The sequence below is a fragment of the Symphalangus syndactylus genome, chromosome 3 (assembly GCF_028878055.3).
Source record: "Symphalangus syndactylus isolate Jambi chromosome 3, NHGRI_mSymSyn1-v2.1_pri, whole genome shotgun sequence".
Lineage (NCBI taxonomy): Eukaryota > Metazoa > Chordata > Mammalia > Primates > Hylobatidae > Symphalangus > Symphalangus syndactylus.
The window spans coordinates 134,099,313-134,123,550 of record NC_072425.2 but is presented as its reverse complement, the minus strand read 5'-3'; the positions used below and the strand labels follow the sequence as shown (position 1 = coordinate 134,123,550).

The 24,238-nt window shown below is 40.5% G+C and overlaps 1 protein-coding gene across 9 annotated transcripts in view; it reads left to right on the top strand.

Annotated features, from left to right (window-relative positions):
• Window positions 1-24,238, top strand: part of SIK3 (SIK family kinase 3) — a 272,964-nt gene that overhangs the window by 3,814 nt on the left and 244,912 nt on the right. The window contains exon 1 of one of the 9 annotated variants that reach the window (XM_063635535.1): window positions 20,143-21,654. The exons of 7 other annotated variants lie outside the window; for them this stretch is intronic. Coding sequence is in view for 1 of the 2 variants with exons in the window: in XM_055273250.2 (XP_055129225.1) it covers window positions 21,580-21,654 (75 nt within the window). In the remaining variant the exon portion in view is untranslated. Of the gene's footprint in view, window positions 1-20,142; window positions 21,655-24,238 lie in introns of those variants that run through there. One more of the 9 variants, XM_055273250.2, reaches the window with a different exon arrangement.

Here is a 24,238-nt window from a genome sequence, read left to right as displayed (position 1 = left end):
GGGGCAGGGTCTTACTCTGTCACTCAGGCTAGAGTGCAGTGACACTGTCAGAGTTCATGGTAACCTCCAACTCCCAGGCTCAAGAGATCCTCCTGCCTCAGCTTCCTAAGTAGCTGGGACTACAGGCTTACACCACCACACCTGGTTAATTTTTAAATTTTTTTTGTAGAGGTGGGTCTCATTATGTTGCCCAGGCTGGTCTTGAACTTCTGGACTCAAGTGATCCTTCCGCTTCAGCCTCCCAAAGTGCTGGGATTACAGGCATAAGTCTGTAACCCAAATGCTTGGCCCGTATGCATTTTTTAAAGTATGCATGACTATAAAAGCCTTTGGTCAAATATGTTTAAACTATATTTCAACAAATATATATCACTTGCCTGTTACTGGTTTGTGGTAAGAGTTCCAGCTTTGGATAAAGCAACCTGAGTTTGAATCTTTTGCTGCTTAATAGTTGGGTCTTCTTAGGCTGTGAGAAGTTATTTAACTTCTGTGTGCTTGGGTTTCCTCATCTGTAAAGTGGGATGACAATAGTACTTACCTCCCAAGTTTAGGTGTTACGAAGATTAAAGAAGATAGTGTATGTAAAGCTCTTAGAGCAGCATGGTGCCCTAATAGCATGACATAAATATTACCATCATCATCATCATTATCAGGTGTTGTAGTAACATTATAATATTATGGACATAATAATAGTCCTCCTTTTTTTGCTTCTCACCCCCTGGGCACGATTCATGAATGCATATGCCATTAGTTTTGTGTAGGTAGATGCCATCCTGACGATAGACTTTCATGGTAAAAAAAAGTTTGCTACTATTTCAGATGCCACTTTGAGATAGTTGGATTTAATTTGTATGGGGTACAGGCTGGCTAATTTCATGAAATTGGCATTTTAAAACATAAATTTTCATTAGTTAAACTTTTTTTTTTTTTTTACACAGCAATGCGACTTATCTAATGAAAACTGTGACTAACACTGGCTTTTGCTTTGGGCTGCCTTGAATTTTCAGTGTGTTTTGTGTAACTAACTTTTGTTATGTTGATGATGGAACAGAGGTGAGTGCAGTCTTTCCTTTAGAGGTCCAGTTAAATTCGGTTTAAGTGAAATGTTTAAGAAATGTTCCTGCAAGCTGAAGGACACATTTGCCCTTATGCACAGGCACAGGCAAGGGCCTTAGAAGGCCAAGGTCAGAATTCTTAACTTTAAATATTACATAGAGAAGACCTTTTGCCCTATGACCCCTTTCCAGATATTGACTAGCCAGACACATCTGTGTGGTTTAGTGCAAACTCATTTCCATGAGGAGAACAAGTCAAAGGGGGCTAAAAGCATTATTTTCACCTCTAAAGAAGAGTTTAATGAAGCACATGAGATAATGCTTTCACCCATTAGAAAACTGAAAACAAGATTTCATTGGTAAGTAGGAGAGAATTATGTCAAAAAGAAATTGAAAGCAAAATTTACATTAGATACATTTGAGGAAGATAGCCCCATCCCTAGATAATCTAGAAGTGACTATTGAAGGATGACTATGTTCAGTTTGATACAGTGGTGATGGGGTTGCTAAATGTTTTTGAAATTTTGTAAAGAGCTAAGACTGATTGAGACTATTCTCTCCAGAGTCAAAATACCAGTATTCCACTTTCAACATCAAAGATGTTTATTTTAACATTTCGACTTTGGTGCCAGCTCCCTAGAAAGTCATAGATCTCGCTCAAGCCAGAGGTGCCCGGACTAGTTATTTCTGTGCCAGAAGTGCTGTTTTCATTTTTCAGGCTTCAATCTGGCTAATGTTTTCTAGTTCATCGCATAAAAGAGAACAAAATGGATGCTTTGAAAAGAAAAAGAAATGCTTTTTACTCACCAGAGCCACTGTAACTGTAAAACAACACCTAAGACATCTGCATAGAGATGGAACCTTTCCCTTAATCATTTATTCATTCAACACATTTATTGAATGCAAATTTTTTGTCAGGTTCCATTCTAGGGTCTGGAGTGCACCAATGAACAAGGGAGACAAAAAGCATCTGCCCTTCTGGAGCTTTCTAGTAGAAGGAGACAGACAAGAACATATGAAAAAATTAAAAATTTCATATAGGAATGAATACCAGGAAGAAAATAAATGGACTAGAGAATGCCTGGGGAGGGCTGCTGCCTCAGACAGAGTGGTCAGGGAAGACCTTTCTTTCCAAGATGATGATATTTGAGCTGAGACCTGAGTGATGAGCAAAAGCCAACCTGGGAAGATTTGGAAGACAGAACATTCCTTACAGAAGGAATGGCATGTGCAAAGGCCATGGGGCAGAAGTGAGCTTGGTTTGGCCAAAGATTAGACACAAGGTCATGATGCCATGGTACGTTAGCGAACAAGGGGAAGGATGGGAAAGGATGAGGCCAGACATGTAGGAGGGGCCAGATCATCTGGGTCTTATGGCCATTTTATGGAATTGGGTATGACACGGGGGGTGATATCAGAGAGTATCAAGCAGAACACTAATATCACCTAATTTATGTTTTTAAAACGTGGCTGGATGTGGTAGCTTATGCCTGTAATTCCAGTGCTTTGGGGGGGATGAGGCAGGAGGATCACTTGAGGCCAGGAGTTCAAGACCAGCCTGGGCAACATAGTGAGATCCCATCTCTACACACAATTTAAAAATTAGCTGGGTGTGGTGGTGCGCACCTGTAGGCTCAGCTACTTGGGAAGTGGAGGCGGGAGGATCACTTGATCCTAGGAGTCTGAGGCTGTAGTGAACTATGGTCACACCATTGTATCCCAGTCTGGGTGACAGAGTGAAACCCTGTCTCAGGAAAACAAAACAAAACAAAAACAGCAACTCATGCTGGTTATTTTATGGTTAAGAGCAAGAATCCTTTCTGATGCATTTCTTGGCGTAAGGGAGGAGTTCAGTTTTAACAGCTTATATTCTTTCTCACTGTAAAAGAATATTGACATAAATTGCACATAAATTAAGCATGATCAACCAACAAGTATTTGTTGATTTATTGGGCATGAAAAAGACCTTAGAGAGGTTCTATTCTAGTTCTGTCTTTTCCAGAGTCTGGAAAGACAGACTTAACAGAATTTATGATCTCAGGTTTTGCCTGGTGTGGTGGCTCACGCCTGTAATTCCAGCACTTTGGGAGGCTGAGGCAGGTGGATCACCTGAGGTCAGGAGTTTGAGACCAGCCTGGCTAACATGGTGAAATCCTATTTTTACTAAAAATACAAAAAATTAGCCAGGTGTGGTGGCACATGCCTGTAATCCCAGCTACTTGGGAGGCTGAGGCGGGAGAATTGCTTAAACCCAGGAGGCGGAGGTTGCAGTGAGCCGAGATCGTGCCATTGCATTCCAGCCTGGGCAACAAGAGTGAAACTCCATCTCAAAAAAAAAAGAACAAAAAAAAACCTCAGGGTTTTACGGACTTTTAAAGTCATTTAGACCAATTATCCATTAGATTCATGGCTCATCTCTCTCCTCACTCCCATTTTCCTGGAGTCTTATAGCTAGTTAGTGGGGGAGCTGGAGTTAGAATCCAGGTATCACTACTGCTACTTAATTCTACCCTGACTTCTCTAATCACAGAAATCATTGCCCTTGCCTTCTGAGCACTTGCTCTTTTACTGGGGAAGCGAGATACACCTATACCAATTAAAGTCTAAGATATTTATCCTTTCTATAAGACAAACCAAAAGCAAGATGTCATGATGAGAGGAAACATTTCCGAGTAGAGAGGAAGAGTAAATATTCCAACCCTGTATTTTACCTGTCCTTTGGCATTATACCACTCTGTCACCCTTGCCACTAACCTTTAGTACCCTATGGGTCTACTGCTTTGCCTTTAAATCTGCTAGTCAGATGCCCCTTGGCATGACTGGGATATGAAGAAAATAAAAAGGGAAAGAAGTAAACACAGCATGCAATGACCATAAAAGCAGTCTGCCTTATGTAGTTTTCTCATGTCATTATATCTAGCTAACTCCTAGGGAATATTGGTAATTATACATTTGTTCTGCTGGGCTGGTCAGATCTACCTTTGAGGGTATGTTTCTTAGATGGGCTCCTCACTTATTAAATGAGTAACGCTTTCCAGGGATGGTGACATCTTATAACTCATTAAGAGAACTGGTCATCTAGATACACACCTTGATGACACAGGTGAGGGTCAAGAGAACCACTTATATCAAGGGTTCCTCTTTTTTTTTTTTTTTTTTTTCATTATCCTAAGTAAACACAAGAAGGAATTCTTCTTAATATAGTTCTAGTTTCTGGTCTGTGGGCTATGGCTGTTCTCCAGGTGAATGATCTCACCTATCAGGTGGGTGAGTCCCTGGCTCCTCCTAATAGCGAGTAGCTTGGTCCCTTTCTGGGATAATAGTATAGTCATAGAGTCCCGTGGATGACTGATAACATCAAGAGGGTGAAAATTATATACATTCAAATGGGCTTTTATCCTAATCTAATAAAACATTGCTAAATAAATGGCGTAGGCAAGGTCCTTGAGAAGTCTCAACAGTCTTAAATGAATTAGCTTGAAAGACTTCTTTTGGATCTGTTCAGAATAGAATTGCGGAAGTGAGTACAGAACTGTTGGATGAGCCATCACTAAGTTATGTTAGGAACATATTTGTGTTTAACAGGTGTGTGATCCGTGGTAGACAAGGAGCCTCTGGACACTGATGGTATTTTATCTCAGACTTAGGCTTTTCAAAGAGGTAGGAATCAGATTGTGAATACTTAGCCACATTTCCCAGAAGTTGAAACGGAAAGAGAAGCAGACTCATTGCCTGTTGAAGCTTGTCTGTGTGGGCTGAGTTCACTCAGTTGGATACTTTCAGCCAGTTATTTTAAACTAAATTTAGGTTTTGATGAAGTTCTGAAAAATTATCAAATTTCTGTCTAGTTTCAGCTCCAGCGCATGTTTACCAGCAGTATACTTTACTTTTCATAGCTCCCCCCAGAAGAATTGAATGTGAAAATGTAGGTTAGTTACCCACATTTCTTGAGACAGAATTTTTTGGAGAAGAAATTTTTTATTCCATCCATCCATCCATCCATCCATCCATCAATCATCCATCCATCCATCCGTCCAATAAACGTGCAAAATTATCAGAAATAGAAATGGATGATATATGGCCCCAAATTCAAAAGGTACAAAGGAGCATTCAGTGAAATGGAGTAAGTCTTCCTGCCACCCCAATACCTGAGTCACACAGTTTCTTAGTCTTTTTTTTTTTTTTTTTTTGAGACGGAGTCTCACTCTGTCGCCCAGGCTGGAGTGCAAGCTCCACCTCTCGGGTTCACGCCATTCTCCGGCCTCAGCCTCCCGAGTAGCTGGTACTACAGGTGCCTGCCGCCACGCCCAGCTAATTTTTTGTATTTTTAATAGAGACGGGGTTTCACCATGTTAGCCAGGCTGGTCTCGATCTCCTGACCTCATGATCCACCCGCCTCGGCCTCCCAAAGTGCTGGGATTACAGGCGTGAGCCACCGCGCCTGGCCAGTTTCTTACTCTTATAAACATTTATTAAGGGCATCTCTGGATTAGTCCAAGTGCTAGATGCCATTTATTTTCTGACAGTGCTTTGACATACTTGAAATTTCCAAGCATAATTTTACTTAAAAGTAAAAAAAAAGAAAATACCTGGCTAGATGCAGTGGTTCATGCCTGTAATCCCAGCACTTTGGGAGGTTGAGGCAGGAGGATCACTTGAGTCCCAGAGTTGGGAGACCAGCCTGGGCAACATAGTGAGACCTTATCTCTACAAATAATAATAATAAAAATAAGCAGGGGTGTGGTGGTGCATGCCTGTGGTCCCAGCTACTCAGGAGGCTGAGTTGGGAGGATCACTTGAGTCTAGGAGATCAAGGTTTCAGTGAGCTATGATCGCGCCACTGAACTCTAGCCTGGGCAACAGAGCCAGAGCACTTGTCAAAAAAAAAAAAAGGACAAAATAAAAATACCTAACCTAACTTATACTGCTCATTAGGATGGCACAGTGTAATAATCTAATGTAAGCCCTGTGGGGGCAGGAATTTTAATCTGTTATTCACTGCCGTATTCCTTATGTTTAGTGCAATGTCTGCAGATATTCTTTGAGTACATGAATATAAGGATTAAAAATAAGAGCTGAGTTTGTTTTTATACCCTTAATACATCTTTGACTTTTACTATTGGAATTTCCTATCTATAGTTAAGATGCTAAAGAAAAGTAATTTTCTACCTTTTTCTCACAAATGTCTGAGTAAGGAGATTTCACAGCTTTTCTGGGCTGGTAATTGATTTTTTGGCATATCTCAAACTTTTATTATTAGGAAGATCAGTGTATCTAAAGTAAGTCCTGCAATTTAAATTCAAATCCTTTAGTTTTTTTTTTTTTTTTTTTTTTTTTTTTTTTTTTTTTTGAGATAGGGTCTCGCTTTGTCACCTAAGGCTGGAGTGCAGTGATGTGATCATGGCTCACTGCAGCCTCCACCTCCTAGGTTCAAGTCATCCTACCTCAGCCTCCTGAGTATCTGGGACTACAGGTGCATGCCACCATGCCCAGCTAATTTTAAAAAATTTTATTTTTAGTAGAGATGGGGGTCTTGCTATGTTGCTAGGCTGGTCTTGAACTCCTGGGCTCAAATGATCCTCCCTCTTTGGCTTCCCAAAGTGTTGGGATTACGGATGTGAGCCATCGCGCCTGGCCAACATCAGTTTTAATGTGTGTGTACTTTACCATAACATTGCTGTTATTTTTTGAATCTTTTTTATAATTTTCTTTCTAGTTTTTCACTTTACAAATTTTCTGTGATAACCATTGTTGTGCACAAGTCTTTGATGTACTTCTGATTTTTTGCTCTGGATATATTGTTGAAAGGGAAATTACTGTGCCAAAGGGAACACATGCTTGTACAGCACCTAATATGTATATTGCCACATTGCTTTCCAGAAAGACTGCACTAGAGTTAACCTCCTGAGCAGTGTATGAGCAGGCTTGGCTCACTGCAAGCCACACTGGCTCTCTTTATCTTGTCTGTCTCCCCATCTACCTTTGTTGGCTTGGGGGTGTAGGGCTTTTAAGTCTCTACTACACCTCTAAACCTAGTCCCATAGATATAGTACAAGTCAGGAGAAGGTTATAGCAGCTGTGTAATCCATCTTTCCCTGTACCAAACCTGGAAGAGAAAGGAAAAGAATTCAAGTGTAAGTCTAACCTTTTTTTTTTTTTTTTTTTTTTGAGACAGAGGCTTGCTCTGTCGCCCAGGCTGGAGTGCAGTGGTGCGATCTCGGCGCACTGCAACCTCCGCCTCCTGGGTTCAGGCGATTCTCTTGCCTCAGCCTCCCTAGTAGCTGGGATTACAGGCGCCCACAGCCACGCCTGGCTAATTTTTGTATTTTAATAGAGACGGGGTTTCACCATGTTGGCCAGGCTGGTCTTGAACTCCTGACCTCAAGTGATCCACCCGCCTCAGCCTCTCAGAGTGCTGGTATTACAGGCATGAGCCACCGCACTCAGCCAAGTCTAACCTTTTACTTGCTTTTTATAAATCATCATTCTCTCCTGATCTTTGATAAAGGGACAAAAACCCAAACTGGAGAAACTGCTGAAGGGAAGAAGAAAGGTTAATGAGAAACAGACTCTTGATCACCCAAACCATTGGTTTGTTTTTTTTTTTTTTTTTTTTTGAGATGGAGTCTCGCTCTGTTGTCCAGGCTGGAGTACAATGGCATGATCTTGGCTCACTGCAACCTCCGCCTCTCGGGTTCAAGTGATTCTCCTGCCTCAGCCTCCTCAGTAGCTGGGATTACAGGCACGCGCCACCACACCTAGCTAATTTTTGTATTTTTAGTAGAGACGGGGTTTCACCATGTTAGTCAGGCTGCTCTCCAACTCCTGACTTTGTGATCCACCTGCCTCGACCTCCCAAAGTGCTGGGATTACAGGAGTGAACCATTGCACCTGGCCTCGCCATTGACTTTTTTATTTTATTTTATTTTTGAGACGGAGTCTCACTCTGTCACCCAGGCTGGAGTGCAGTGGCGCAGTCTCCGCTCACTGGAACTCTGCCTCCCTGGGTTCAAGAGATTCTCCTGCCTCAGCCTCCCAAGTAGCTGGGACTACAGGCGCCCACCACCATACCCAGCTAATTTTTTTGTATTTTTAATAGAGACGGGGTTTCACCATGTTGGCCAGGCTGGTCTCGAGCTCCTACCTCATGATCCACTCGCCTCGGCCTCCGAGAGTGCTGGGATTACAGGCGTGAGCCACCGCACCCAGCCCACCATTGATTTTTAAATAACTATTTTTTTGGTAAACCAGTGTGAGAATTTCAGAGATTAATAAAAGTTGTAAATTGCTCCTCTCTCGTTTTAATGGTGAAAAGATAGTGAAGGAGATTGTGAAGGAGAAAGTTATATGAATAAATACGGTAATGCAGCAGTCCTATCATGTTTGAATTTGCTGTGTGCACTGTACTTTATGGGTTAAGAGATTTTCAAGGGTAATTGGGCCGTATAGGATATTGTGCTTAGTATGTTGTGGGGTTATGACTGTGGAATTATCTGTGTTTTAGACATTTGATGATAAGTGCTTTTCTTGTATCTCTGATAGAAGCCCTCCTATACAGTAAGTTTTGGTTATGATGTGCTTAGTTAATTGAGGGGAAAAACTGATAAAGCAGGGAAATCAGAAATATATATTCATGCATTAATCTTTTTTTTTTTCTTTTTTATGGAGACGGAGTCTTGCTCTGTCGCCCAGGCTGGAGTGCAGTGCCATGATCTCGGCTCACTGTAACCTCTGCCTCCTGAGTAGCTGGGACTGTAGGCACATGCCACCATGCCCGGCCAATTTTTGTATTTTTTGTAGAGATGGGGTTTCGCCATGTTGGCCAGGATGGTCTCGAATTCCTGAGCTCAGGCAATTCGCCTGCCTCGGTCTCCTAAAGTGCTAGGCTTACAGGCATGAGCCACCATGCCTGGCTCATGCATTAATCTTTTAAAACGTATGTATTATGGAAAACTTCAAACATAAATGAAAGTAGAGGGAATAATATAATGAACCCCCATCTGCCTGTCGCCTAGTTTAAACAGTTGTCATCTTCTTACCAATCTTGCATTTATACCTTTCCCACTTCCCCCCTTTTTTCCTGGATTTTGAAGCATATCCCAGAATCCTTTCATTTCATCAGTAGATATTTTGGCATGTATCTCTAAATAGATGAAGATTCTTTAATCAAACAAAACCCCAGGGCTGGGTATGGTGGTTCATGCCTGCCATCCCAGCACTTTGGGAGGTCTAGGTAGGTGGATCGCTTGAGGCTAGTTCAAAACCAGCCTGAGCAACACAGTAGTAGTGAGGTCCCATCTCTACCAAAAAATAAAAATAAGTGAGCGGTGGATGGTGGTAAGTGGCTGTAGCTCTAGCTACTCGGGAGGTTGAGCTGGGAGGATTGCTTGAGCCCAGGAGTTCCAGATTACAGTGCAGTAAACTATGGTTGCGCCACTGCTTTCCAGCCTGTGTGACAGAGACCCTGTCTCTAAAAAGGAAAGAAAGAAAAGAGAGAGAAAAGAAAGAAAGAAAGATTGATTAGCACATAGGTTAATATCAAAATATTTTAACCTATGTTAACAAACATTAATATTTTTTGTTAATATTAAATATTAATGTTTGTTAACATAGGTTAATATTTTGTTAACCTGTTGATGCAGGGCCAAGGCTTTTTCTTTGTATGTCTAGTTGGAGTTCCTCAATTTTGTTTCCATTAAATACAGCCATAATTCATTATCTATAATTTCCAGTTTTGTTTGCTTTTTAAAGCAGAACATGAATTTAATGGCATTTGTGAAGCAATATTAGTACAGAATCCCTCTTGATTTTTATGACTTCTTCCCAGTCTTTTATACTCATCTCATTCACGTCTAATTTACTATGTCTTTTTAAGCATTTGATGAAGTTTTCATAGAAACGTCTCTCATTAATTTTTCTTCAGTTTACATTCTATTTAATTAAATTACATAACTGTAATACTGAGCAACTGGTATAAATAGGTTTGGGAAAAAAACAGTTAATTATTGGTAAGAATATAACTTAATAATGGGAGGCTGGGCCCAGCGCGGTGGCTCATGCCTATAATGGCAGCGCTTTGGGAGGCTGAGGCGGCCGGATCACCTGAGGTCAGGAGTTCCAGACCAGCCTGGCCAACATGGTGAAACCCTGTCTCTACTAAAAATACAAAAATTAGCTGGGTGTGTTGGTGCATGCCTGTAATCCTAGCTACTCGAGAGGCCTGAGGCAGGAGAATTACTTGAACCCGGGAGGCAGAGGTTGCAGTGAGCCGAGATCCTGCCACTGTATTGCAGCCTGGGCCATAGAGCGAGACTCCATCTCAAACAAACCAACCACAAAAGAAACCCAAAAAACTTAATAATGGGAGCAGCAGAAGCTTATAAGAGTAAGAGACAGCTGTTATTAGTTGGGGCCAGTTTGCATGTTGTGGGCACTGGTTGCTTTACTGAGACAAGGAGAAGCATTGATTATTTTGGCAGGTTGGTTGAGTGAAGGTGGGCTAAGAGAGCTTCTGCATTAATTTAAAATAACAAAGAAGTCAAAGCTGTTAGAAATTTGAGGACGAGTTATTTTATAGAATCTTTTATTTTTTATAGTGTGTACTTCGAGGTGGTATTTTTGTCCACTTATGTTAGAATTTGTGTGAACTGAGCTGAATTTGGTAATGAGTCAATGGTATTAAAAACTTGGTGAAGAAACTGGCCAAACTCTTTAGTTTAAGAGGTTTCTATCTGTTCACTGCTAGTGTAGTGTTCTATGGAACAAGTTGACATTTTCTTGTAGTAAGTTGTTTTCTGTTTCTGGCAGAAGTAATCTTGGTTCATATGCCACAAGAAACAGAATTGTTTTTATTGTGGAAGACAGGAGCAGAGCTGTGTGTTTCTTATTAGGATGAGTTGGGCACCTGCAGGATTTCTTCTCTCTTTCTGCTTCCTGCCTCCTGTTGTCTTTTCCTTCTGTTAGAATGTTCTAATATTGCATAAGCAGCATTCCGACAATAGTTGAATTTTTTTGGTACTTCATTTTTTTAAACCCTCAAAATAATGTTTTTAGTGATTGTATGTTCTTGGCTTGCTTTCCATTTCTACATCAACAGGGATATTGTTACTCTAGTCAAATGGGTAGTTGTATTCTGGCAATGATCTTTGGGTCCAAGTCAGCTGCAGAAACAACACTTTCATATATTATACCTAAATATCTTACATGTGTATGGTAATTCTGGGAGGTAATTAAATGTTGGGATGGTACTTTAGGATCTCTTTAAAGGATTTCACAATTCTCAGGAATAAAATAACTTGTTTGAAGCATGTTACTCATTGGCCTTTGACTATGCAAAAGGGTAGCCAGTGATTTTAGCCTACTGCCTCTTCTGATCTCATTTTCCTCCTTCCTTTTGAGTCAGCAGCTGCATCCAGTGCCCTGCTCTAATTGAGCTCTTAGTAAAAGGGGTATTGTTATACCAAGTCACAACCTCATATAGCAGTGAGGTTACATCAATGGTTGTTAGATTTTTAGGCCATGAATCTATTTTGGAGTCACATTAAATTTTGAAAACCAAAGTTTAGTTGCATTACCTAAATTTCTCTTCCTTTTCTTATCCTGATAACAGGATAAGAATAGGTTTTCTGTTTTTCCAGCTCTTTGGGGAACCTTTTTGGCCCATCAGAGTTGCCTGCAACAATCTGTAGTTAAAGAACTGAGACTGGTGTGGGAATCAGGGGATGTTTCTGGTTCCAGTTTTTACTAGGCAGCTGTTTGACTTTGGGCAAATTACTTAACCTCAGGGGGCTTCCAGTTTCTCTTTAATTTATAATTTTTTCAACTGCTTTATTGAGGTACATTTCACAGACCATACAGTTCACCCAATTTTTTTTAAGTGTATTCATGGAGCTGTGCAGCCATCACTACAATACATTTTAGAACATTTTCATTATCCTTAAAAGAAACATGGTACCCATTAGCAGTCACTGCTTATTTCTTCAACCTCTCTTCTCAGCCCTAAGCAACCACAAATTAATCTTTATCGAATTACGTCGTCTGGACACTTCATATAAATAGAATTATGCAACGGGTGGCCTGTTGTATTTTACTTCTTTCACTTGGTGTAATGCCTTCAAGGTTCATGCATGTTCTTGCATATGTTGGAATCTCATTTTTTTAATGACTGAATAATATTCTGTTGTATGGATATGCCACATTTTTAAAATCAATTCATGAATTGGTGGACATTGTTTCTACTTATTGGTTATTATGAATAATATGGTCTTGAACATTTGTGTATAAATTTCTGTGTGATCACGTTTTCATTTTTTCTTGGGCATATACCTAGGAGTGGAATTGCTTGGTCATGTGGTGACTCCTTGTTTAAGTTTTTGAGCAACTGCCAAACTGTTTTCCAAAGTAGCTGCCCAATTTTATATTCTTACCTGCAATGTATGAGGGTTTCTGTTCTGTCCACATCCAAAACTTATTTTCTTTTTTTTGATTTTAGCCATCCTGGTGGATGTGAAGAAGTATTTCATTGTGGTTTTGATTTACATTTCCCTAATGAACAATGGTAGTGAGCTTCATTTCATGTGCCAGTTGATCATTTGTGTATTTCCTTTGGAGAAATGTCTATTAACATCCTTTGCTCGTTTTTGAATTGGATTATTTGTCTTTTTATTGCTGAGTTGTAAGAGTTCTTTATGTTTGGGATACAAGTCCCTTATCAGATACATGATTTACAAATATTTTCTGCCATTCTGTGGGTTGTCTTTTCAGTTTCTTGGTAGTGTTGTTTGCAGCACAAATGTCTTTAATTTTGATTCTCTGGTTTCTTAATTTATATGGTTGTTTTAACTCTGAAACTATATGTTTTATTGAGATTATTTTCTTCTGTGCTCATTCTGTACTTTCTCCCATTTTCATATAGCTCTCCCTTTCCCAGGACGTTTTCTAGCCTCAGACTTTATTTTTTTAATTAATTTATTTATTTTGAGACGGAGTCTCGCTCTGTCGCCCACGCTGGAGTGCAGTGGCGCCATCTTGGCTCACTGCAAGCTCCGCCTCCCAGGTTCATGCCATTCTCCTGCCTCAGCCTCCCGAGTAGCTGGGACTATACAGGTACCTGCCACCACGCCCGGCTAATTTTTTGTAATTTTTAGTAGAGATGGGGTTTCACCATGTTAGCCAGGATGGTCTCGATCTCCTGACTTTGTGATCTGCCTGCCTCCGCCTCCCAAAGTGCTGTGATTACAGGCGTGAGCCACCGCGCCCGGACTCTAGCCTCAAAGACTTTAAAAATGTCTGTCTATGTATTTGCCTCTCTAATACATGTGTCTTACAAAATAATCAAACCTTACAAAATGTATAACAAAGAAAGTGAAAGTTCCTCATCTCTCCAGAGAAAACATTGTTAACTATTTATAACCAGATTTTTTCCCATTCACATGGTAAAAATTTTTTTTAATTAAAAAAGGGAACATACCACAATCTAGTTTGCTACTTGTTTTTTCATTTAATAGTGTATCTCCAACATTATTCCATGTCAGTACACTTTGTCCTTGTCTCAATCATTTTAATGGCTGCAGAGTATTCTATTTTATGGATATACTATACTTTACATAGTAGCCTATTGATAGATTTTAGGGTTGTTTCTAGATTTTGTTTAATTTTTTTGAGACAGAGTTTCTTTCTGTCACCCATGCTGGAGTGCAATGGCATGATCTTGGCTCACTGCAACTTCTGCCTCCCAGATTCAAGTGATTCTCCCACCTCAGCTTCCCAAGTAGCTGGGATTACAGGTGTGCGCCACCACACCCAGCTAATTTTTGTATTTTTAGTAGAGACGGGGTTTCACCATGTTGGCCTGGCTGGTCACGAACTCCTGGCCTTGAGTGATCCCCCTGCCTCAGCCTCCCAAAGTGCTGGGATTACAGGTGTGAACCACCATGCCCGGCCCAGATTTTATTGTTTTAATTACAAATTTTACATAAGTTGTTTCTGCACATTTATATTTGCACACTTGTGCTAGTGTTTTTTTTTCTATTCCATTTATTTGCTATTGCAGTATTTACTATTCAAAAGCACTTTAAAAAATCCAAGTTTTATTTAGTGTGACCTAGAGTCAACATCCCAAAAGTTATGTATTATTTTCCATCATGATATATACAATGTTCTGATCTTCTTTTAAAGTCAGAGTCTTCATTTTCTTGGTAATCGTATAGAATAATTTACTAGAAGTGGAATGCCTGGATCAAAGTATGAGTGCTTAAAATCATGTAGATGTTGCCACATCACCCTCCAAGTAAGGCCATGCCACTTCACTCAGCTTGAGAGTGTATGACAGTGATTTTTCTGTTCTTTTTAACCCTGGCAAATAGCCTTTTTAGGGAATTAATCTGACAGGTGAAAAAATGTCATTTTATTATTTGTAGTTACTTATTAGTGCATTTGAGCATCATTTAATTTGTCTGTTGGTTGTCTTTCTGCTTTGTCTACTCTTCTATTGGGCTTTTGGCTTTTTCTTATTCATCAGTTGTCATAGCTATATTATTATTATTAATGTTTAAAAAAAATTGAGATGGAGTCTCACTCTGTCACCCAGGCTGGAGTACAGTGGTGCAATCTTGGCTCACTGAAACCTCTGCCTTCCAAGTTCAAATAGTTCTCATGTCTCAGCCTCCCAAAATGCTGGGATTACAGGCATGAGCTGCTGTGCCTGGCCTGTAATAGCTTTTTAATATTAGGGAAATTAGTTACCTTATAAAATATATTACTGATATTTTTCTTTGTCTTTTGACTTTGCGTGTGTGTCTAATATAAAATGAAAATGCTTTTATTCTTATAGTCAGATTTTTCTGTTTTTTTTTCTCTTTATGGCTTGGTTTTTAAAATTCTAACTGTATAAAAATATTTACCCATTTTTTAAACTACTTTTATGGTTTTGTTTTTAAATGTAAATCTTTGCTTCATATGAAATGCATTTTGATATAAACCAAATGAGATAGGGGATGAGTTGTAGAATTTATTGGAGTTGTAAATTTACATTTATTTTTGTGATTATTAATGGCTTCCTCCTACTTGAATGTAAGTCCCATGAGGGCAATGTATTGTGTTGTTTTGTTTTTCCCTTGCTCTTATTTTCAGTGTCTAGCATAGTGCTTGCCTTGTAATAGGCCCTCCATTTATTGAATAAATGAGTCTAGGTTTTTCTCCAGGTCTCTAGCTTCTCCTGACACAATTAATTGCATAATTGCTCTTTTCCTTCTTGATTTAAAAAGCAACACTATCATTTACAAAATCCCCATAGATACTTAGGTACATTTCTGAACTCTAATCCATTGAGTGTGCTGTCTTTTCTTGCTTTGATACTGTACAGCTTTAATTATGATAGCTTTATACAACTTAAAGTATATTTGGGAGGCCAGGTTTAAGCACTCTTAAATATATTATACCACAGTTTGGGAAGCTCTATAATCTCCTTTATTAAACTTTTTGCTATACCTTTGGAAACATTCATTTAACTTAACAATTAAACACTTAATCCATTCTGAAGGTCAGCCTGCAAAGCAGAAATGATTTTTGGGGTCTTATTTGGTGTAAAGAGTTTTTTTTTAGGATATCATACTTAATTCTGGCATGACCTCTTTAGTGTCTTTTAAAAAACTCTCATTTTATAACTTTGGGCATTTCTAGAAAAGCAACATTTTTCTCACAGTTTTCTAATGCAAAATACACAGAGGGATAGGTGGCAGAAAAGGTATCGAGATAATTGTGTTGGCACCCCACTGATATCGAAGCAGATAATGGAAAAGACATTACTTAAAAGTGTTTTGCAGATTTCGGCTTAAATTAAAAATATGACAATTTTAATTTAATTAAAAATATGACAATTCTCAGGCCGGGTGTGGTGGCTCACGCCTATTATCCCAGCACTTTGGGAGGCCAAGGCGAACGGATTGCCTGAGGTCAGGAGTTTGAGACCAGTCTGGCCAACACAGTGATACCCCATCTCTATTAAAAATGCAAAAAAATTAGCTAGGCCTGTAATCCCAGCTACTTGGGAGGCTGAGGCAGGAGACTTGCTTAACCAGGGAGGTGGAGGTTGCAGTGAGCCAAGATCATGCCACTGCACTACAGCTGGGTGACAGAGCAAGACTCCGTCTCAAAAAAAAAGGTGTTATGCAGATTTCAGTTTAGCCACCTTGATCTTCCCACCTTGTGCATGACACGTTACTTTCCTGTGGCATGCAGTATTTGACTGATTCATTGGATGTGACTTGCGTTAAATTCAGATAACATTGCTGAATAATCACTTTCTTTTTCTTTAGTGTAGCCTCCTTTCTCTGTAGAACATCAGAAATTCTTAAACTCTGAAATAGAGCATTCTCGGGATTTTCTGTAATGTCTTTCTCATGTAGGAACCAACTTCAGGGTCTTGTGAGCGTTAGAGGAGTTTAAGGTCTAGGGAACTGAGCTAATGGAACAAGGCATGCCTAATGTGATAAAATCCTTGCTTTCTTTGCAATTGAAATTGTTTATTCTAGATAACTGCTAATTTACAAATGTATTTTCACATGATTACCCATTCTGTTCTCAGAAAGCATAATAGGGGTTTTGTGCCTTTCAGACTTTCCTGAAAAAGCCTAACCGTGGATTTAGAATTATTAAGCTAGAAAAATACACACATACACACACAGGTTTTTTTGGGACCATTAGTCTCCACCCTGGAATTAAGTGACATTGAAAATAACTCTGGAATAAAAGGTTTTTATGTAGCAGAATAGTTGACTTACAGGGGTTCTTCCCTTTGCACATTTTCTCTGGGTAGAAAATGAGCTTGTTTTTCTTTTAGTTGTATTAAATTTTTTTTTTCCTTCAATGCTAGTCTTAACTGAGAGATTTTTAGGCAGTTAACTCTCCCAGCACAGCAATAAGCAGCTTATTAGTAGATATTATCTCTCGTTGATTTGTTACCCTTGAGATTTACTCTGCTTGCAAAACACCTGTCTGTATTTGAGTCTTGCTAGGTAGTTGGCTTTTGTGTTTGACTGAAGATTTTTTCCAAAGAAAGCAAACAGCTATTAGGAAAAGAAAGAGTCAGCAAATTTCTGTATGCTTTCATGGAAGAGATTTCCCAATTAGAAAGCTTTTGTAGGCTTAACCTTTTGCCCTAAAGTAACCCAACATTTCATTATGTATTCCATTGAGGTTTTGGAGCTCTGCACCAGAAAGCGAGGACCAAGGTTGAATGTGAAAGGAATATTCAGAGGATGAAGCTCATAGTCAACAAAGTGCTGCTTCATAGGCTAGGTCCAAAAATAACCTGCTTGCCATAGGGAGCAAGAATGGAGGTAGCATTAGCTGCTGTTTTGAGCAGTGTTTCATGTCCTGTCATGTCATTCCAGAATGGTTTCTTGGTTTTGTTTAGAGACAGGGTCTTGCTCTGTTGACCAGGCTAGAGTGCAGTGTGGTGTGATTGTAGCTCACAGTCACCTCAAACTCCTGGGCTCAAGTGATCATCCCATCTCAGTCTCCTGAATAGATAGGACTACAGACACACACCACTGCATTTGCCAGTGGTTTTATTTTTAGTATAGACAGTGTCTCAGTTTGTTGCCTAGGCTGGTCTCAAACTCCTGGCCTGAAGCAGTTATCCTACCTTGGCCTTCGAGAGCACTGGGATTATAGGCATGAGCAGCCACACCTGGCCTCATTCCAGAATAATTAAAATTATGTTTAAGGCGGCCGGGCGCAGTGGCTCGTGCCTGTAATCCCAGTACTTTGGGAGGCCGAGGCAGGTGGATCTCAAGGTCAGGAGTTCAAGACCAGCCTGGCCAATATGGTGAAACCCCATCTCTACTAAAAATACAAAATAAAAATGCAAAAATTAGCCAGATATGGTAATTAGCGGGTGCCTGTAATCCCAGCTACTTGGGAGGCTGAGGCAGAGAAATGCTTGAACCCGGGAGGCGGATGTTGCAGTGAGCCAAGATCGCGCCACTGCACTCCAGCCTGGGCGACAGAGTGAGAGTCTATCTCAAAAAAAAAAAATTATGCTTAAGGCAATATAATTTAAAATTTTATTTTCGGAGAATGTTGCCTTGGTAAATTGGTAAATAACAGTTATTCTGAAAGGTTTAGGAAGAGTGCCTTTCTGCTAAACTGAAGAAATTAACGTAATTTACTCTTCTGTAAATAGGGGGATGGTCTGCAATATGCTCATTTAACCATTGGAGTTCAAATTAATGATTCGCTGGGTTCCTGTGGTGAATCTTGAGTGATTAAGAGGCAGAACTCAGTCTTTGGTTCAGAAAAGTTAGCATTGGAATGGATCCTCAACAGGCCCTGAAGGTAGGAAATGTTGTGATTTAGAGAGCTCTTCCAAGGCTTCTGATGGAACCCTGCAACAGTAAGTTTTAAGAGTATCAATAACTGGCCGGGCACAGTGGCTCATGCCTGTAATCCCAGCACTTTGGGAGGCTGAGGTGGGCGGATCACCCAGGATCAGGAGTTCAAGACCAGCCTGGCCAACATGGTGAAACTCCGTCTTTACTAAATATACAAAAATTAGCCGGGCTTTGGTGGCAGGCGCCTGTAATCCCAGCTACTAGAGAGGCTGAGGCAGGAGAATTGCTTGAACCTAGGAGGTGGAGGTTGCAGTGAGCCGAGATCGTGCATTGCACTCGAGCCTGGGCAACAAGAGCAAAAAACTGTCTCAAAAAAAAAAAAAAAAAAAAATGCTGGGCTTGGTGGCTCACGCCTGTAATTGTCCCAGCACTTTGGGAGCCAAGGTGGGTGGATCACGAGGTCAGAAGATTGAGACCATCTTGGCTAACACAGTGAAACCCCGTCTCTACTAAAAATAAAAAAAAGAAATTAGTCAGCCGTGGTGGCGGGCACCTGTAGTCCCAGCTCCTCGGGAGGCTGAGGCAGGAGAATGGCGTGAACCCGAGAGGCGGAGCTTGCAGTGAGCCGAGATCATACCACTGCACTCCAGCCTGGGCAACAGAGCGAGATTCCTCAAAAAAAAAAAAAAGAGTATCAACAACATAGAATGTGGACATACATAGCACATAGATACATATAGCAAGTCAGGAAGTTTGCCTAGAAGGAATAAATTAACTCTTGTTACTTGGTGAGATCACAGAAGGGAATGTAGTTTGTTTTAGGTGGTGGTAATTGTGAGTTTGAGGCCGGCCCAGGAAATGAGTTGTCAGATATGCTGTCATCCTCATTAATGGTTCAGCTTATTTCTCAGGTTTATAGTTGTATGAAGAGATGCTATGCCTACCTCATTCAGGGAACTATTAGGTTCAAAATCATAAAAGCTAAAGAAGAGTGGAATACAGTGAAAAGTATCCTGTTCACACATACCCCATGATCATCCAGATTTCCCTTCCCAGGGGCAGTCAATATTATCTGTGTCTTATATGTCCTGAGGTAGTTTATGTGTATAGAAGTAAATGTAAATATCTACTACTTGCTTCCTCTTTTAACACAAATTATAGTAAATAATATACAATAGTCTGCATCTTACTTTTTTCGCTCTCGTATCTAATGTAAAAAAAGCTATGTGGTATTCCAGTGAAAGGATGTATTATATATATTTTTTAGACATTTCATTTCAGTTGTTTCTTTTCTTTTTTTTTTTTTTTGAGACGGAGTCTAGCTCTGTCGCCCAGGCTGGAGTGCAATGGCGCAATCTTGGCTCACTGCAACCTCCACCTCCCTGGTTCAAGCAATTTCCCTGCCTCAGCCCCCTCAGTAGCTGGGATTACAGACTCATGCCACCACTCCTGGCTAACTTTTTTTTTGTATTTTTAGTAGAGACAGAGTTTCGCCGTGTTGGCTAGACTGGTCCCAAACTCCCGACCTCAGGCAATCCACCTGCCTCGGCCTCCCAAAGTGCTGGGATTACAGGTGTGAGCCACCACGCCTGGCCTTGAGTTGTTTCTAAGCTTTTGCTAATAAAACAATGTTAGAGGATTTAAAAAAATATGTTAGGGTTTTATATTGACAAGTAAATATTGTCATAATAGAAACTTGCTATACTTATAATAATAATATATCTATAGAACATGTTCATAAATGTCTATTTGAGTCTTCTTGTAAGGTAAGTACAACATTTTATCCCTTCATAACCAGTAAAGTGGCAGAAGTAGAGGTAGAACCAAGGTCTTCTGACTCCTATTTGAGTATCTGTCTACTTTACCCAAAATACATATACTGTTGTGGGGCTGTAGGGAAGTGGGGGTGGGAGAATAAGAGGAAGTAGACCTAGGTGGGGCAAGCTTGAGATAGGGATGTATCTGGCATTCTAGAAATCGGGACCCTGTTTGCCAGGAGTAAGTGGAGCTGAACATCAGCCTGTTACAGGGACATAAAGGCACTTAGGCACTGGCAGAGCACTATGGTTTGATTGCCATCTTGGAGTACAGTAGTATGGTAAGCCAAAGAGTGGTAGTTCTGGAGAAGCTGGGGACTGTCAGAGCTCCCCAGAATAGACTGGGAGTGAAACAGCATTCATGATTTGCTAAGGAGGCTGGACTACCTGGAAGGATAAGGTAGGAGCCCAGGAGTTCAAGGCTGCAGTGAACTATGATTGTGCCACTGCATTCCAGCTTGGCAACAGAGCAAGACCCTGTCTCTTAAAAATATTGGTCAAGACCATAAAACAAGAACATAGGCCATAGTGAAAACATAAAATTTTCTTAGCAGCTGTGGTAGCAAACATATTAATGGTAAGGAGATAGCTGTAATGTTAGTCAATTTTGGCTTGAGACTGAGGACTGGGAAAGAGCCTTCTTCCTCCGGAGGAGTAGTTAAGTCATCTTACAACTGGGAGTAGGGAGACAAGGACATGTGAAGCTGATTCATGCTTTCATTATATAGTTAATACTATTTGGAAACCTGTGTGTAGGTCTGGTCAATAGACTTCCATTTTAATTGCTGTATGCTAAGTATCCTCCTATGTTCTGTATACTTCATATAATTCTTGCTAGCCCTCAACAGCTTTTTACAAAGTAACTATTGTTATACCTAATTTCTATTGAGAAAACTGAGCTTCGCTTAGGTAACTTGTCCAAAGTTCTTTACCTTGTAAGTGGTAGAGCTGAGATTTATAAGTAGGTCTGTATGACTCCAGGGCTCTTGTTCTTTCCATGATACCAGGTATTAGGCATCAAAATTGGACAGTAGAATTCTAATCACAGCTGTACATAACCAGAAAGTATGAGTATGGATGAGTGTTAGCATGTAACCAGACACTTGTCTGTTATGTATGATTTGGGCTGAAAGAGTAGAAGGAATGCTAAGGAAAATGAGCATTGGAGATGTTGAGAGCTCGCAAACTCATGATGAATGTGTATATAATTTAAGTAATGCACTTGCTGTGCATATGTAGAGCCTTAAGATAAAATTTCCAATGCTCCCTTCCCTCATTAGTTTTTTCTTTCTAAAGTCCTTCTATATTGAGATTATATAGCTGCCACTGAAGACTGTAGCTGGTAGCCAGGACCTGGAACTTTTTGGCAAGAGGATGTTATCTGGAGGATCCATGTATGCTGAGATCACCATAATCATGAATTCTTCTCCCACTGTAAAGTTTGAGGAGGTAAGAATCTCCTTGACTTAGCAAATTTGGGCTTATAAATGCTAGGTCCAACTAGACTTTATTGGCCTCAATCCATTAGCATTATCCTGCAAAATACTGATGTATACTTTTTGGATAATACCTTTGATCTACTTTCAACGACCGTTGTAGGGAATTGTTAGTATGAGAGGTTGACATTTTGCTTAAATAATCACTTGGAAACTGTGACTCAGCATTAGTCACTGGCTTTGTGCTGGGTTACATTCTCTTGTCTCTTGCCTTAATTGTGGTAAGCCTCAGCCATTTGATTACACAACTACCAAAGAGGATGACCTTAGTGATAACCCAGTCACATTTTCAGATAGTAAAAATATTAGGGACAAAAGCATTCATATGTATTAGCCAGTGGTATGGGTTCGCCTCCGGAGAAATGTTAGCACATTTTCCAGGTTTGCCCGGTAATATTAAAAGATGAATAGCCATCTTAGTAAAAATAGCTGTTTACACTTTTAGTTAGTAGTTTTTAAAAGCGGAAATGTAACAATATGCTTTTTGGACACAGTCATTTTATTTTATTTTATTTTTATTTTTATTTTTTTGAGATGGAGTTTCGCTCTTGTCCAGGCTGGAGTGCAGTGGCATGATCTTGGCTTACTGTAATTTCTGCCTCCCTGGTTCAAGCGATTCTCCTACCCATGGCCTGGCTAAGTTTTGTATGCCCCCAGGCCTGGCTAATTTTTGTATTTTTTGTAGAGGTGGGGTTTTGCCATGTTGGCCAGGCTGGTCTCGAACTCCTGACCTCCAGTGATCTGCCCACCTTGGCCTCCCAAAGTGCTGGGATTACAGGTGTGAGCCACCACACCTGGCTGCGGATATAGTCATTTTAGTATTTGAGATTAAATTTTAAACCTCATTTGGTGAACTTTAAAACCATTAATGATTTGAGTTAATTCTACCTGTTTTACCTTATTTTTCACCAGTGTGTGTTTCCTCACTGCCTCATTATATTGCCACGTTTAATCTTTCATTAAAACAAACAAACAAACACAACTCTTGGCTGGGTGTGGTAGCTCACACCTGTAATCCCGGTACTTTGGAAGGCTGAGGTGGGAGGATTCCTTGAGCTGTAGACCAGCCTGGTCAACATAGGGAGATTCTGTCTCTCTTGAAAAAAAAAAAAAAAAATAAACCAAGCATGGTGGCACACATCTGTAGTCCCAGCTACTCAGTAGGCAAAGTGAGAGGATTGCTTGAGCCTGGGAGGTTGAGGCTGCAGTGAACATGATCACACCACTGCATTCCAGCCTGGGGGACAGAGCGAGACCCTGTCTTACAAAACAAAACAACAACTCTCGGAATTTCTCTTTTCCCCTCCCTTTTTCTTCCCCTTCTTCCTTCTATTTCTCCTTGTTTCATCTACAAATATTTGAGTGTCACTGTGTTCCAGGCGCTGTGCCAGACATTGGGATTCGTTGGTAAGCAAGAGAGAGAGGCATGGCCTCTGTGCTTATGAGTTCGCAGTCTGTCCTAGTGTTACTTATCTAGTCTGCCCCGCCTTCAAGGTTCAGTGGAGGCCCGATCTTCACGTAGTCCTTTGACTTCTTTGGCCCTTGCAAACCCATCCCTTTGACCTATGCTACTTTAAATCTGATTCATACAATTTAGCATTTATTGATATAATTTCTCATACTGTGGGCTAATTGTTTAAATATCTTGTTTTACCGGCTAGAGTATAGTTCCTTAAGGACAGAGACTGTCATGTTATTTTTTTGTTCTTTGCAATACTGAGCCCAAAGGTTTTGATTCAGTCTGCCCTGCTGAATGTTGAAGTTACTAATAGCTCTTGGGACTTAGAAGTAGTGATGAGATAATGCCTTGCTTTTTAGTTTATTTTCTATTTTGTTTTATTTTATGTTTCTTTTTGAAATGGGATTGGGCTGGCAGCAGTGGCTCACGCCTGTAATCTCAGCACTTTGGGAGGCCGAGGCGGGTCGATCACCTGGCCAACATGGTGAAACCCCATCTCTACTAAAAAGACAAAAAGTTAGCCAGGTGTGGTGGCGGGGGCCTGTAATCCCAGCTACTAGGGAGGCTGAGACAGGAGAATTGCTTGAACCTGGGAGGTGGAGGTTGCGGTGAGCTGAGATTGCACCATTGTACTCCAGCCTGGGCAACACGAGTGAAACTTCGTCATTAAAAAAAAAAAAAAAAAAGGGCTGGGTGCAGTGGCTCACACCTGTAATCCCAGCACTTTGGGAGGCAGAGGCAGGTGGATCACCTGAGGTCAGGAGTTCGAGACCAGCCTGGCCAACATGGCAAAACCCTGTCTCTACTACAAATACAAAAATTAGCCAGTGTGATGGCAGGCGCCTGTCATCCCAACTACTCAGGAGGCTGAGGCAGGAGAATCTCTTGAACCCGGGAGGTGGAGGTTGCAGTGAGCTGAGATCGTGCCATTGCACTCCAGCCTGGGAGACAAGAGCGAAACTCCGTCTCAAAAAAAAAAAAAAAGGTATTGTTCAGTCATCCAGGCTGGAATAAAGTGGCACAGTCATGGCTCACTGCAGCCTTGAATTACTGGGCTCAAGTGATCTTCTTGTCTTAG